Genomic DNA, 14,869 nt, shown 5'->3' with positions numbered 1-14,869 from the left:
CCCTCCTCTCCCGCCCCCACCCCACCCCGTTCCCTCCAGCTGGTTTCTTTATACAACCTCATCCTCATTTTCTATTTCTATACGATAGACTCTATATTGCTATATCTCTGTATATACACCCCCCCACACCCTTCCTCCGGCCCATCCGTATCCACCAAGCAACCCCCTCCGCCCCCCCGAGAGCCTCCCCTGTGTCTCTGGCCCCTCTCCCCCACCCCCGTCCCCACCCACGACCCCCGCATCGAACCCCTCGGGTCTCCGAATGCCTTCGCCTGTATAAAGTGTTAGACCCTCTGCGGTGTCTGTGTACACACCCAAACCACCCCCCACCCCTCGGAAAGCACAACACGACGACATACGCATTGTATCTCTCGCTCTCTTAGCGGCGACATAAAGGAAGCTGTGAATTCCGCCCCCGACCCCTTTCTGACCCTCGCCCCTTCCCCTCTCTGTAGCCTTAAACTCCCACCCTCCCACGATAGGCCCCCGTGACCTTCTTCCCTAAACCGGGGGTGTTGCCCCCTCTGGGATTTGGCTCTGCCTATCTGGGGCCTGGCAGGAGGGGCGGGAAGGGGTGGAGAGGATCCCCGGGTCCCTGTAGGGTCTCTGAGACCGGACCCCCACTCACCCCTCGCCCCTCGCACTCCGCTGCGCAGTTAATCCGGATGACACGATGGGGAGAAGGCACTGGTGGGGGGAGGCATGGGAGAGCAGGGAGAGCTCCCGGGGGGTGGGGGGTCTGGAGGCCTGATTAACCGCTGCCCTCTGCCCCCTCCCGAGGGGTCTATTCTCTTGCCGCCCGTAACCCTCCGAAGCTCAGTTTCTCCGCTGCGGCCTAGTCAGAGAGGAGAAGGCGGAGGGAGAGGACACTTGGGGGGCGTGGGAGAGAGTCTGGGAAGGATGGGTCTGGTGGGCTCAACCCACTTTAGATCCTCCGCCCAGACCCCTGCCCCCTTTCCAGGCCAACCTGTAGGGCCCAGACACCCCCTCTCTGCCCCGATCCCCCCCCCCCCCCCGGCTCCCTGGCCCCAGAGACAAGACTGCCTTCTGACATCACACCGTCGCTCCCGGCCCCAGAGGGGGCATCGAGTCGGCGGTCGCCCGGGGGTCGCCCGGGGGTCGCCCGGGGCCCCCGGTCCCCGTCGCTGGTCCCTCCGGACGGACGAGGGGCGCCACGGGTGAGGGGCGCTGCTTCCCGAGGGACGTAGGAGGCCGGCTGGAGGGTCGTGGTGCGCTGGGCGGTTGCGGTGATGGAGGACGCATGCCTCTGGCTTAATAAACCGGGTTTGAACCAACTGCTTTTCACTGTGGTGTTCTTGTCCCCGGGGAGAGGGGAGTGGATCAATCAATCAAATCGAACAATCGTATTTACTAAGTTCTCGCCGTGTGCGGGGAACTGTACTAAGCACTAGGGAGAGTATCATCAGCTGCAGTGGTATTTATTGAGCGCTTGCGCTGCGCAGAAGCTGTCCTAAGCGCTTGGAAGGGTATGGCATAACAGAATTTCTAGACACATTTCCCCGTCCACAAGAAGCTTAAAGTCTAAAGAGATGACACGGAAGATCACGAGACAGACCCTTCCGGGAGGCGCAGTGTGGAAAACAGTGTGGCCTAAAAGAGACGGCAGGAGCCTGGGAGTCAGAAGGACCTGGATTCTAACCCTGACTCCGTCACTTGTGTGCTGTGTGACCTTGGCCAAGTCACTTTACTTCTCTGGGCCTCAGTTCCCTCAACTGTAAAATAGGGATTAAGACTGTGAGTCCCACGTGGGACATGGACTGTGTCCAACCTGATTCGCGCGCATCTACCCCAACGCTTAGTTCAGTGCCTGTCACGTAGAAAGCGCTTAACAAATACCATTAAAAAAAAGGAACGGGCTAGCGCGTAGGGCTTAGGGCTCCCAGGAAGGAGGTAACTATGGGGTCCGGAGGGACTATAATAATAATAATGTTGGTATTTGTTAAATGCTTACTATGTGCCGAGCACTGTTCTAAGCGCTGCAGTAGATACAAGGTAATCGGGTTGTCCCCCGTGGGGCTCACAGTCTTCATTCCCATTTTACAGATGAGGTAACTGAGGCACCATGAAGTTAAGTGACTTGCCCAAAGTCACACAGCTGACAGGTGGCGGGGCCGGGATTAGAACCCATGCCCTCTGACTCCTAAACCCGTGCTCTTTCCACTGAGCCACTCTGTTCTCCAACTATGACAGCTAGGCCAGGGCTGGTTCCATTGGTGAGAACCAACTGATATCAAGTTGAGTCAAAGGTGAGGAATCCAGGGTCGGAGAGTCAAAGGCCAGGAATCAGGCGCTGTTGGAGTGGGACCTGACGTTCAATCGCACCTATTTGAGTGTTTATCGTGTGCAAAGCACTGTACTAAACGCTTCGGACCCGTTCTCACCAGACCGAACGTGAGAGGGAGGAGACTGAGGACTGGGGTTAGGGGTGGGGGTGGGGGGCTGAGATCTGGGATGGGGGTCAGGGAAATAGCGCCTGGAAGGTTTATCGATCAATACATAGGACTGATCGATTGATGGGGGGGGGGGGGGGTGGTTCCCGTGCCCTCCGTTATAATAATAATAATGTCGGTGTTTGCTAAGTGCTTACTATGTGCCAAGCACTGTTCTAAGCACTGGTGTAGATACAAGATCGTCTCTGTTGCCTAAGTGTCCATTCCAAGCGCTTAGTACAGTGCTCTGCACATCGTAAGCGCTCATTCATTCATTCAATAGTATTTATTGAGCGCTTACGATGTGCAGAGCACTGTACTAAGCGCTTGGAATGAACAAGTCGGCAACAGATAGAGACGGTCCCTGCCGTTTGACGGGCGCACGGTCTAATCTGGGGAGACGGACAGAGAACAATGGCGATAAATAGAGTCGAGGGGAAGAACATCTCGTAAAAACAATGGCAACTAAATAGAATCAGGGTGATGTACATCTCATTAAACAAAATAAATAGGGTGATGAAGATATATACAGTCGAGCAAACCAGTACAGTGCTGAGGGGGTGGGACAGGAGAGGGGGAGGAGCAGAGGGAAGGAGGGAGAAGAAGGTTTGGCTGCGGAGAGGTGAAGGGGGGGTAGAGGGAGCAGAGGGAAAAAGGGGGGAGCTCAGTCTGGGAAGGCCTCTTGGAGGAGGTGAGCTTTAAGTAGGGATTTGAAGAGGGGAAGAGAATTAGATTGTCTGAGGTGAGGAGGGAGGGCATTCCAGGACCGCGGGAGGACGTGGCCCAGGGGTGGACGGTGGAATGGACGAGAACGGGGGACGGCGAGGAGGTGGGCGGCAGAGGAGCGGAGCGTGCGGGATGGGCAGTAGAAAGAGAGAAGCAGCGTGGCTCAGTGGAAAGAGCACGGGCTTTGGAGTCTGAGGTCATGGGTTCGAATCCCGGCTCTGACCCTTGTCAGCTGTGTGACTGTGGGCAAGTCACTTAACTGCTCTGTGCCTCAGTTACCTCATCTGTAAAATGAGGATGAAGACTGTGAGCCCCACGTGGGACAACCTGATTCCCTTGTGTCTACCCCAGCGTTTAGAACAGTGCTCTGCACATAGTAAGCGCTTAACAAATACCAACATTATTAAAGAGAGAAGGGAGAGGTAGGAAGGGGCAAGGTGATGGAGACCCTTGAAGCCTAGAGCGAGGAGTTTTTGCTCAATAAATACTACTGAATGAATGAATCCCCATTTTCCAGATGGGGGAACTGAGGCCCGGAGAAGCGACTCGCCCAAGGTGACCCAGCCGAGAGGCGGAGGCGCCTCCCCTCCTCCCGCCCTGTGGGGGGCGCTCTCTCGGGGCCGCTCTGCCCCGCGCGGAGCTCGGTGGCTCCCCCGGCTGGAGACGGGGGGAGGGGGCGGGACCTGCCGCGCTTCCGCCGCCCTTCTAGCCCGCCCTCTCGCCTCCTCCCGGCCGCCCCGCGCCGGCAAAAGGGCGGAGGGGAGGGAATCGGGGCGGCGGGGGGGGGGGGAGGAGTTCCGGATCCGGTTCTTTGTGCGGCGGCGGCCGGGGGGAGGGGGGTGGGGGGGGCTAAAGATGGCGGCCCGGGCGGGTTTCCAGTCAGTGGCTCCGAGCGGCGGCGGGGGCGGCGCGGCGGGGGCGGCGGGGGCGGGGCTGGGCCCGGGCGGGCCCCCGGGCGGCCCGGTGCGGATGGGCCCGGCCCCCGGCCAGGGGCTTTACCGCTCCCCGCTGCCCGGCGCCGCTTATCCGGTGAGCGGGCGGGGGCTCGGCTGGGCTCGGCTCGGCTGGGCTCGGCTCGGGGACGCGCGGGCCGGCGGGCGCGCGCAAGGGGGCGGGGCCCCCGCAGGACCGGGCCGGACCGACAGGGGGCGCGCTCCCCTCCTCCTCCCCCCCCCCCCCCCCAAGGACCGGCCGCCGGCCCCTTGAGGCGGGCGGATTAACCGCGGCCCGGGTGGATTATCCGCGGGGTTATCATTCGTTCCGTAGTATGTACTGAGCCCTCGCTATGTGCACAGCACTGGACTAAGCGCTCGTCGGGTGGGATTTGAGAGGAAGGGAGGGAGGGTTCCTCTCCAGGCACCAGGGGCTGGGGTGCCTCGAGGAATACCCCAATTCCCTTCCCTCCCCCTGGTCTCCCCAATTCCTCCTCCATCCACCTTGCCTTTTCACCCCACCCCCCAAATCCTCCACCTCGGGGTCTCCTCTCCCTGCATCTCATCACCCTCCTGGGTTTCGTCCCTCCAACTCCCCCCCCAATCCGGGGTTTCCTCTCCCCCCTGGGGTTCCCCTTCCCCCACAAGTCTCCCCCACTTCCCCCTCCCTCCACATTTTCTCACCCCCCCCAACTCCTCCACCTCGGGGGTCTCCTCTCCCTGCATCTCACCCCCCCACCGGGTTTCCCCTCCCACCAAGTCCCCCCCAAATCCCACTCTCCCCCACTCCAGAATCTCCTCTCCCCCTGGGGTTCTCCTTCCCTCCACAAGTCTCCCCCAATTCCCCCCCACACTTCCCCCACCTCGGGGTCTCCTCTCCCTGCATCTCATCACCCCCCTGGGTTTCCCCTCCCCCCCAGGTCTCCCCTAATCCAGAATCTCCTCCCCACCCCCAAGTCTCCCCCAATTCCCCCTCCCCCCGCCGATCCGGGTCCCACGGCTCATCTCCCCCATCCCGGGGTTCCCCTCCCCCCCCAATCTCCCCCAATTCCCCCTCCCATCCCCGACCCCCGGGGTCTCCTCTCTCCGCAGCGCCCCGGGATGCTACCGGGCAGCCGCTTGACCCCCCAGGGGCCGTCCATGGGCCCCCCCGGCTACGGCGGGAGCCCCTCGGTCCGGCCCGGCCTGGCCCAGACGGGGCTGGACCAGTCACGCAAGCGCCCGGCGCCGCAGCAGATCCAACAGGTGCAGCAGCAGCAGCAGCAGGCGGCCGTGCAGAACCGCAACCACAAGTAAGGGGTCTCGGGCCCGGTCCGCCTCCACCCCTCCGGCGGGGGGATCGAATCAACCGGTCGCTCAGCCGGGGGTATCCGGCAATAACGATGGCGTTCGTCGAGCGCTTACTCTATGCCGGGCACTGTACTGAGCTCTGCCACTCATCGCCGTGTGACCTCGGACAAATCATTTCATTCCTCCGGGCCTCAGTTACCTCAGCTGTCAAACGGGGTCGAAGACCGTGAGCCCCGTGTGGGACGGAGACCGGGTCCGACTTGCCCGTGTCCGCCCCAGCGCTCAGTACGGTCCCTGGCACGTAGGAAGCGCTTAGCAAATGCCACGATTAAGGCACAGACAGCTACGGACGCGGCATGCGCGTGACGCCGACTGTGTTGTCCTCGCCCGAGCACTCGGCACAGGGCCGTGCGCACAGTGAGCGCTCGGTAAATACCCCCGGTGATGGTGTCGCGGAGACGCGGGTGGCGGTGCGAGGGTTTCGCCGGGGGGACCGGAGCCAGAAGGGGTTAACCCATTCATGCAGTACTATGTATTGAGCGCTTACTATGCGCGGAACCCAGGAAGGCTCCTCAGCAGAGACGGGCGTGCTTGGCAGAGAGGAGAAAGGCGGGTGGGAGCGGAAGCTCCTTGGGGACAGGAATCTGGTCTGTTCATCCTCTTGTAATTATAGTTGTATCGTGGGTTCAGCACTTTCGATGCGCTTAGCGCTGTCCTAAGCGCTGGGGTAGGTGCAAGATGATGAGATGGGACCCTGCGTCTCACACGTGGCGACTGAGTCCGTCATATTGTACTCTCCCAACTAACCGCTCAGCAAATACGGCCGACCGATTGATCGATGGGGCTTCAGTCAAGTCACTTCACTTCTCTGTGCCTCAGTTACCTCATCTGCAAAATGGGGATCAACTGTGAGCCTCACGTGGGACAACCTGATTACCCTGTATCTACCTCAGCGCTTAGAACAGTGCTCGGCACATAGTAAGCGCTTAACAGATACCAACAGTCTAAAGGAGTACCCTCCCAAGCGCCCAGTACAGAGCTCTGAGCATGGTAGGTGCTCAATAAATGCTACTGGTTGGTTGAAAGCGGCCGGAAGAGGGGTGGACACTCAACAGCCACCTCTGGCAGTTGGTAGAGTGGATGAAGCAGCATGGCCTAGTGGAGCACAGGCCTGGGAGTCAGAAGGTCGTGGGTTCTAATCCCGCCACTGGTCTGCTCCGGGAACTTGGGCAGGTCACTTCACTTCTCTGGGCCTCCGTGACCTCGTCTGTGAAATGGGGATCGAGACTGGGAGACCCCGAAGGGACACGGACTGTGTCCGACCCGATTTGCTTGTATCCACCCCAGCGCTCGATACAGTGCCCGGCCCACGGTAAGCGCTTAACAGACACCACGATTATTAATATTATTATTTTTATAACCCATCCTCAGCACCCCTGTGAAATCTATTGTGGAGTCAGTTATTCAGATTCCTCTTGGTCAAGCCTGTGTTAGAGCGTAGTCTGCAGACTGTAAGCTCCTCGTGGGCAGGGAATGTTTCTACCAGCTCCGTTGAGTGGATTTTCCCGAGTGCTTAGTACAGGGCCGTGCACGCGGCGTTCAGGAAATGCGTTCGATTCACCTCTAGACTTTGCGCTCGCTGTGGGCAGGGGACGTGTCTCCCAACCCTGTAGGGTCGTATTCTGCCGGCCGCTTAGTACGGTGCTCCGCACACGGTAAATGCTCAATAGATGCTATTGATGATGATCGACTGAGTGGACGGTCCTTACGGGCAGGGGATGGGCTTCGTGCTCCCATTGCCCTTTCCCAAGCGCTCAGTACAGCGCGTCGCATCCGGCGGGAGCTCAGATCAGCCCCGTTCCTGCAGCTACCAGAGGAGGGATCCGAGGGTGGAGTTGGTGTGGAGCACGAGGCCGGGGATGTCGGGAAAGCCGCGGGCAGCGGAGATGGGATTCTTGGATTGCGGTCGGATCCATCGATCGGTCGTGTTTATTGAGCGATTACTGCGGGCACTGTGCTAAGCGCGGATGGGTGGGCGGGTAGGACTGCTTGGTTTGTGCTGCGGGAGCCTTAAGGGACCCACACTATAATAATTACGGTGTTTGCTAAGCGCTTAGTATGTGCCAGGCACTGTACTGAGAGCTGGGGTGGATAGAAATCAATCAGGTTGGACGTACACCTTGTCCCACGTGGGGCTCCCCGTCTTAATCCCCATTTTACAGATGAGGTAACGGAGGCCCAGGGAAGTGACCTGCCCAGCAGACAAGTGGTGGAACCGGGATTAGAACCCACGACCTTCTGACTCCCAGGCCCGGGCTCTTTCCAATACGCTCGCTGCCTCTCTAGACCACGAGCCCCGCGAGGGACTGGGATGGTGTCTAGTCTGATGGCCTTGTATCTCTCCCAGTGTTTAGCACAGTGCTCGGCACAGAGTAAGCGCTTAGCAAAGACCACGGCGAGGATGATCACTCCCCGCGGGTGGGCATCCAGCTGGGTGCTGCCTCCCTCACTTTGCTATTTCCTGTCCACAGTGCAAAGAAGAAGAAGATGGCTGACAAGATTCTACCTCAGAGGGTGAGTCCCTGGCTGGGTTTGGGGCAACCGGGGAGGTTTGGGGGTATTTTTTGTTTTTAAATGCTTACTGCGTATGCTTACGTAGTAAGCGCTTAACAAATACCACCGTAATTATTATCATTATGTGTGGGTCACCGTACTGAGCTCTGAGGTAGATACAGTCTAATTGGGTTGGACCCAGGCCCCGTCCCACATCAGGCTGACCGACTTAATTCCCATTTTGCAGACGTGGGAACTGAGGCGAGGTTCAGTTCAGACCCGAGGAAGGACATCCCCCCCCCCCGCCCCGCCCCGTCTTGCCGGGGCGCAGGAGGGTGTCCTGGGGAGATTGTGGAACGTCCCCGTCCCCGAGGAGTTTTCAGGACGGAAGGGTTTAGCTCGCGGGAAGAGGGACTCTGGTCCGGACGGAGGGGCTGGACCTCAACGGCCCCTCGTGGGCCCACCCCGCTGAGGTCTCCCGGATCGTTCTGCCTCCCGGCCTGCTGTCCCCTGATTTTATTTATTTACGTTAATGTCTGTCTCCCCTTCTAGACTGTAAGCTTGTTATGGGCGGGAAATGTGTCTGTTATATTGTCGGACCGTCCTCTCCCAAGCGCTTAGTACAGCGCTCTGCATGCAGTAAGCACTCAATAAACACGAGCGAGTGAGTGAGTGAGCGCCGCTGCCCCTGCAGATCCGGGAGTTGGTCCCAGAGTCCCAGGCCTACATGGACCTGTTGGCCTTCGAGCGCAAACTGGACCAGACCATCATGAGGAAACGGCTGGACATCCAGGAGGCCCTGAAGCGGCCGATCAAGGTAACCCCCCCCCCCCGGCCCCCGACCCGGGGTTCCCCTCCGAGGGTCCCGGTGGAGTCGGACCGGGCGTCCTTCCCCCGGGTGAGGGGTCCGGGGCCGGTGCTCCCCGCAGGGTCCCTGGCCTCGGGGTCTCCACCGCCCCCGCGGACCCTGCTGACGATGCCCCTCTCCCCCCAGCAAAAACGCAAGCTGCGCATTTTCATTTCCAACACCTTCAACCCGGCCAAGTCGGACGCGGAGGACGGGGAGGGGACCGTGGCCTCCTGGGAGCTGCGGGTGGAAGGACGGCTCCTGGAGGACGTGAGTGGGCAGGGGGCGGGGGTCCTGCTGGGGGTGGGGGGCCAGAGGCTGGTGGGCGGAGCCAAGCCCTCTGTCCTCTGTCCTCCTCCTCCCCGGCCTGGAGACAATGGCCCTTTGTGTGCCTCTCCTGTCAGGCCGGAGACCCCATGATCCTCCCGCCAGCCAACCCCTCCTCTGACCCTGCCTGTTCCAGAAGGGCTTCAGGCTGGTCTCCCTTCAGGCCCTTCTTGGGGTGGGGGCTTAGACTGGGGGCTCAGGGCAGGGTGGAGATGGGGAAGGGGAGGAACCAAAGGCCTTCGAGCCCTTGACGCTTCCAGTAAGGAGGATCCTGCCCGGCTGCCGCCTCCCCGTCCCCGCCAACCCCCAGACACGGGAACCGGCCTTAAATCAGGCCGAAGTCACGTTAGACAGCAGGAGGAGCCTCTGCCCTCTGGGGCTGGGGAGCAGGCCAAGGAAGCCTCAGAACAGGTCACCTAGGGCCAAACAAAAAAAAAAAGGACATTTACTTGGCCGAAGGCAGGGGCCTGGCCCAGGTGATCCCTAGGAGTGTAGCCCTTTCATGCCGGTGACTGGAAGGAGTCCCCCCAGAGATGCTCTCCACCCCCATCTCCCCCCTCCTGTCTCCTTTCCTCCTCCCGTCTCCCTCGTCCTCACTGCTGCTCTCACTCCCCATCTCTCCCTTCCTCATCCCATCTTTCTCTTCCTCCCCATCTCTCCTTTCCTCCCTCCACCTCCATTCCTTTCCCTCCGTCTCCATCCCCATCTTTCCCTTCCCCCAATCTCTTCCTCCCCCATCTCTCCCTTGCCGCCCCGTCTCTCCCTCCCCCTACCTCTCTCTCCCACTCCCATCTCTCCCTCTCCCTTCCTCCCTCCATCTTTCTCTCCCCCACATCTCCCTCTCCTCCACACCTCTCCATCTCTCCCTTCCTTCTCCTTTTCTCTCTTCCTGCCCGCGTCTCTCTCGTCTCTCCTCCTCCCTCCCGCCCACCCCTCTCCCACCCAAATATAGAAACTCACACAGTTATTCAGGCCCAGCAACTCTCCCCCTCGTTCCCATAGCAGTGAATTCTTCCCGAGTCCTCGTTCCTCCCTCCCCGGCTCCCACTCTGCTCCCGCCTGCTCCGGGAACGGCTCCACGGGGCCTCCCACGCCTCTGAGCCCAGCCCGCCTCCGGGCGGGCCCCCCGGATACCCACGGCCCCTCCGTCCCGGTGTGAGGCCTTGGCACCGTTGCCCTCCCGGCCGGAGTCTCCCGTCCACCCCGGGCAGCCTTGGGGAGGGCGCAGGCTCCGTGGAGGTCCCCACCACGGTCCTCTCCAAACCGTGTCCTCGGCCTCCCCCCAGTCGGCCCTGTCCAAGTACGACGCCACTAAGCAGAAGAGGAAATTCTCCTCCTTCTTCAAGTCCCTGGTGATCGAGCTGGACAAGGACCTGTACGGGCCCGACAACCACCTGGTGGAGGTGAGCGGTGGGGGCGGGAGATTAGATTGGCGCGTCCAACCGCCGGATCCCGGGCCCCACCGCGGGGCTGGGGAAGCCAAGCGGAGGAATGCCCCTCCCCCGGGCCCTCTTCCCTCTGCGGTGGAGCGGGCGGAGCCGCTCCCGGACGATCTCCTCCCTCCCCTCGCCCCCGCAGTGGCACCGGACCGCCACCACGCAAGAGACGGACGGCTTCCAGGTGAAGAGGCCGGGGGACGTGAATGTCCGCTGCACCGTGCTGCTCATGCTCGATTACCAGGTAACGCCCCTACCGCCCTGTCCCCGCCCTGTCCATCCTCTCCCCACCTTCGCCCCCTCAAAGCTCCCTCCCGCTGTCTCTGTGTCCCCCCCGCCAGCCTCCCCAGTTCAAGCTGGACCCCCGCCTCGCCCGCCTGCTGGGCATCCACACGCAGACCCGGCCCGTGATCATCCAGGCCCTATGGCAGTACATCAAGACCCACAAGCTCCAGGACCCCCACGAGAGGGAGTTTGTCAGCTGTGACAAGTATCTGCAGCAGGTGACGGGAGGACGAGCAAGGGGAAGCCCTCAACCCCCTGCCCTCCCCCGTCCTCACCCTCCTGCCCCCGCCCCGGTTGTCGCACCCTCTCTAGACTGTATGCTCGTCGTGGGCAGGCAATGTGTCTCTCTCCCGTTGTACCGTGCTTTCCCAAGAGCTTAGTAAAGTGCCCCGCACGCGGTAAGCGGTCAGTCGATACGATCGACTGACCGACCGACTCTCCCACCAGATCTTCGAGTCGCAGCGGATGAAGTTCTCAGAGATCCCCCAGCGGCTTCATGCCCTGCTCATGCCCCCCGAGCCCATCATCATCAACCACGTCATCAGGTACCGCCCAGGCCCGCTTCCCCCGATCTCTTCTCCCAAGGAGTCTTCCAGGATCGCACCCTCTCGTCTCCGGCCCCTCGGGACTCTGTTTTTTAACTGGTATTTGTTCAGTGCTTACTGTGGGCCAGCCACCGTGCTAAGCACTGGGGTAGATATAAGGTTGGGCACAGTCTCCCTCCCGTGTGCGGCTCACAGCCTTCATTCCCATTTTACAGATGAGGGAACGGAGGCCCAGATTGCCCAAAGTCATACAGCAGGCAAGTGGCAGAGCCGGGATTAGAACCCGGGTCCTTCCGACTCCCAGGCCCCGGCTCTATCCACTGGGCCGCGCCGCTCCAGTCGGCCCCTCGGCCCCTGCGATGCTCCGAGAACACCTTTCTGGATCTAGCAGTGCCAATGGACTGGCAGCCCTTGAGGGCCGGGCTGGGTTCCCTCTCCCTCTCCCCCGGTGCCCAGAACAGGGCTCGGGATTATCAAGCCTGGGGGGGGTGACGTCCCTTTGAGCCCGTCCTGCCCCGATCTCTTTGGCCCCTGGGCCAGCCCCATCTTTGGAGGTGGGAGATAGAGGTCCAAGGGGTTGGTGGGAGAAGATTCTGGGAATCAGGAGATTGAGATGGATAGGGGCAGAGGTTTATTGTTATATTGTTCTCTCCCAAGCGCTCAGTTCAGTGCTCTGCACACAGTAAGCGCTCAATAAATACGATCCTGGGAAGCAGAGAGCTCGAGGTGGGAGAGGGTGGCTGGATCCCGGGAGTCGGGTGAGCTGGGGGTGGAGGAGCTGGGGGTGGGCCGGGGTGGGGCCTGGGAGTCCAGGATGGAATTTGGGAGGTGGGTCGGGCTTTGGTCAGGGTCGCTCTGTATCGGCCGCCGTGTCTTCCCCGTCCCCCTCCCCGCGCCGCCAGCGTTGACCCCAATGACCAGAAGAAGACGGCCTGCTACGACATCGACGTGGAAGTGGACGATACGCTCAAGACGCAGATGAACTCCTTCCTGCTGTCCACCGCCAGCCAGCAGGAGATCGCCGCCTTGGACAACAAGGTGGGGGGCCGCCCCCGTCCACCCGGGGGGCGGGCCAAACTGGCCTTTCTAGGGAGACCCCCCCCCCGCAAGATGGTCCTGATACACCCCCCCCCCGGAAACCCCTGCTGTGCCCACCCTGACCCACCCCCCGGCCCCAATCCCTGCCGTCCCCAGATTCACGAGACCATCGAGACCATCAACCAGCTGAAGACGCAGCGCGAGTTCATGCTGAGTTTCGCCCGGGACCCCCAGGGCTTTATCAACGACTGGCTCCAGTCTCAGTGCCGGGACCTCAAGGTGAGCCCGGGGGCCCGAAATCGCCCGCGCTGCTGTGCCCGTGGCTCGGAGCTTGGGCGGGGCCAGCGGGGAGAGCTCCGGGTCGCCTGCCCCGACGGACGGCCCCCTCCAACCCCATCCCCGTCCCGGCCGTTCTGGTGCCGGCAAACTGGGGAGGGGGGAAAGCGTGTCACCGGACCGGCCGCGGGAGGGGGGCCGGGGAATCGGCCCAGCCCCTGGATCCCGCCCGCCCCCAGGCCATGACCGACGTGGTGGGCAACCCGGAGGAGGAGAGGCGAGCCGAATTCTACTTCCAGCCGTGGGCACAGGAGGCCGTGTGTCGCTACTTCTACTCTAAGGTGGGTGCGGGGCCCGGACTGGCGGGTGGGCCGGGCCGAGGCCCGCCTCCGCCCCGAGCCTCAGAGCTCAGACCTCGCGGGCAGTGGGGAAGGGTGGGCCGCACAGGATGGACAAAATCAGACGGAGAGGCTCGCCGGGGGCGGGAGCCGGGGGAGGTGTTAATCTGGGAAGGCTCTCTAAAGGAGATGGTGGTAGGGTTGGGGTGGAGGAGAGGGCAGGGAGGAGGAGGGGAAGAGAAGCCGGGAGGGCATTCCATTCGGTCATTCGTTGTCGTATTTATTGAGCGCTTACTGTGTGCAGAGCACTTGGAATGTACAATTAGAGCAACAGATAGACAGTCCCTGCCCAACGAAGGGCTCTCGGTCTGAAGGGGGAGACGGACAGCCAGGCGTGGGGAACGGGGAGGCCGCAGGAGGGGAACGGCCATGGGAGAGTCTGAGGACGCAGGCCCGGACTCCCGGGGGTCGGGGGGCCTCAGGGAGGGTCGCTGACACCCCCTCCTCTTCTCCCTCCCCCCTTCCAGGTGCAGCAGAGGCGGCAGGAGCTGGAGCAGGCCCTCGGAATCCGTAACACATAGGGGCTCGCCGGCCCGGTCCCCCACCCCCCGCTACCCGGGAACCCCGGGGCCGGAGGCCGCCACCCCGACCCAATGAGTTGCCTCGTTTCTGGGCCGCACGGCAGCTGTTAGCCCCTCGCCCTCGGTCCTTCGTTTCCCCCCCCCCCCCCCACCCCGTCCCTCGCTCTGCCTTGTCAGCCGCCAGACTCCCGCCTCCGGGCCTGCCCCGGTCCCGGTAGGACCCTCATAGTGTTAGTGCCAGACCCCCGTGGTGGGAATCTGATGCGCACGGAGCCGGTTGGGGTCCGGGGGTCGGGGATCGGGGTCCCCGACCGGTCCCAGCCGCAGCCGGCCCCCGGAGACGCCCGTAAGCTGGCAGTTCCCCACCCCTCCCCTTTCCTCCCTACTGAGACCCACCCACCTCGGGCACACTCCCCACCCTTTCCTCCGCAAGGCTCTGCCCATACCTCGGACATCCCAGCCCACGGGAAGGGTGACCCCAACTGACCTCCCGCACCCCTCTCCAAGGGTGCTGACGGGCTGCCAGGCCCGCTGCCCGGGGCCGAGTTGCGGGCCTCCCCACCCCCAGTCCCCCACCCCTACAAGCCCCCGGTGACCAGATCCTGGGGCGTCCCCCCCACCCACTAGAGGCACCGGACCGAGCTGAGACCTAGGCGGGGGCGGCGGGGCCGGGCCGGCAGGCGACCCAGAGGTCCGCAGCGACCGGCCAGACACGGCCGCCGACTTCCCCCGCCTCTTCCTCTCCCCCCGCCACCCCCCCGGGCCTCCCGCTCCCCCTCCAGAGCCCCAGGAAGCCGGGGGCTGGGGAGGCCCACCCCCCCACACCGGGCGGGAAGGCTCGGGGCCCCGGCCAGTAGCTGTCGCAGAATAACTGTTTTTACTACCGGATACTGCATTTTTTCATGGACCAAATTTTTTTTGTACTGTCCCCTACTAGTTGTCACCCGGTTTTAATAAAAGCCTCTTCAGAAGGTTGGTCCGAGATGTGGGGTCAGGCCCTGTGGGGGGGGAGGGACGCGTTTGGGGGTGGCCGACGGTCCGGGTTTGGCCTCGCTTGACGCTGGCCTGCAGTAGGAAATAGGGAATAGGAGCCCTGGAGTGGCCCCTGCTCTGCTCATGGGATTGAAGAGTGGGTCATCTCAGCGTCCCGGGGGAAAGCACCCTGATAGTTTTTGCAATGGAGACCCCTCCTCGGTCTCGCCCCTCACGCCAGTGGTCGGGGGGAGAGGGGGAAGAGCAGGGGGC

The 14,869-nt window shown here is 62.3% G+C and overlaps 1 protein-coding gene across 2 annotated transcripts; it reads left to right on the top strand.

The window, feature by feature from the left end:
* Positions 1–4,031: 4,031 nt before the first annotated feature.
* On the top strand, positions 4,032–14,606 carry SMARCD1 (SWI/SNF related, matrix associated, actin dependent regulator of chromatin, subfamily d, member 1). Of its 2 annotated transcripts, XM_029074239.1 has the most exons (14): positions 4,123–4,205; positions 5,201–5,400; positions 7,930–7,972; positions 8,504–8,506; positions 8,646–8,768; positions 8,946–9,068; positions 10,412–10,528; positions 10,704–10,805; positions 10,903–11,064; positions 11,294–11,391; positions 12,294–12,429; positions 12,586–12,708; positions 12,945–13,046; positions 13,571–14,606. In XM_029074239.1, the coding sequence occupies exons 1-14, from the start codon at positions 4,146–4,148 to the stop codon at positions 13,622–13,624; spliced, it is 1,446 nt and encodes a 481-aa protein (XP_028930072.1). In that variant the 5' UTR covers positions 4,123–4,145; the 3' UTR covers positions 13,625–14,606. The 2 variants fall into 2 exon arrangements, with proteins under 2 accessions (XP_028930071.1, XP_028930072.1); XM_029074238.1 differs by lacking the exon at positions 8,504–8,506 and having other exon boundaries at positions 4,032–4,205.
* The last annotated feature ends 263 nt before the right edge of the window (positions 14,607–14,869 follow it).

Source organism: Ornithorhynchus anatinus, chromosome 10, assembly GCF_004115215.2.
Source record: "Ornithorhynchus anatinus isolate Pmale09 chromosome 10, mOrnAna1.pri.v4, whole genome shotgun sequence".
NCBI classification, from domain to species: Eukaryota; Metazoa; Chordata; class Mammalia; order Monotremata; family Ornithorhynchidae; genus Ornithorhynchus; species Ornithorhynchus anatinus.
This window is presented reverse-complemented; position numbering and strand designations above follow the sequence as displayed.

Coding starts and splice junctions, on each gene's coding strand:
- SMARCD1 (XM_029074238.1), top strand. CDS start 4,032: ATGGCGGCCCGGGCGGGTTTCCAGTCAGTGGCTCCGAGCGGCGGCGGG. Junction 4,206..5,200: donor TGCCCGGCGCCGCTTATCCG/GTGAGCGGGCGG, acceptor CTCTCTCCGCAG/CGCCCCGGGATGCTACCGGG. Junction 5,401..7,929: donor GTGCAGAACCGCAACCACAA/GTAAGGGGTCTC, acceptor TCCTGTCCACAG/TGCAAAGAAGAAGAAGATGG.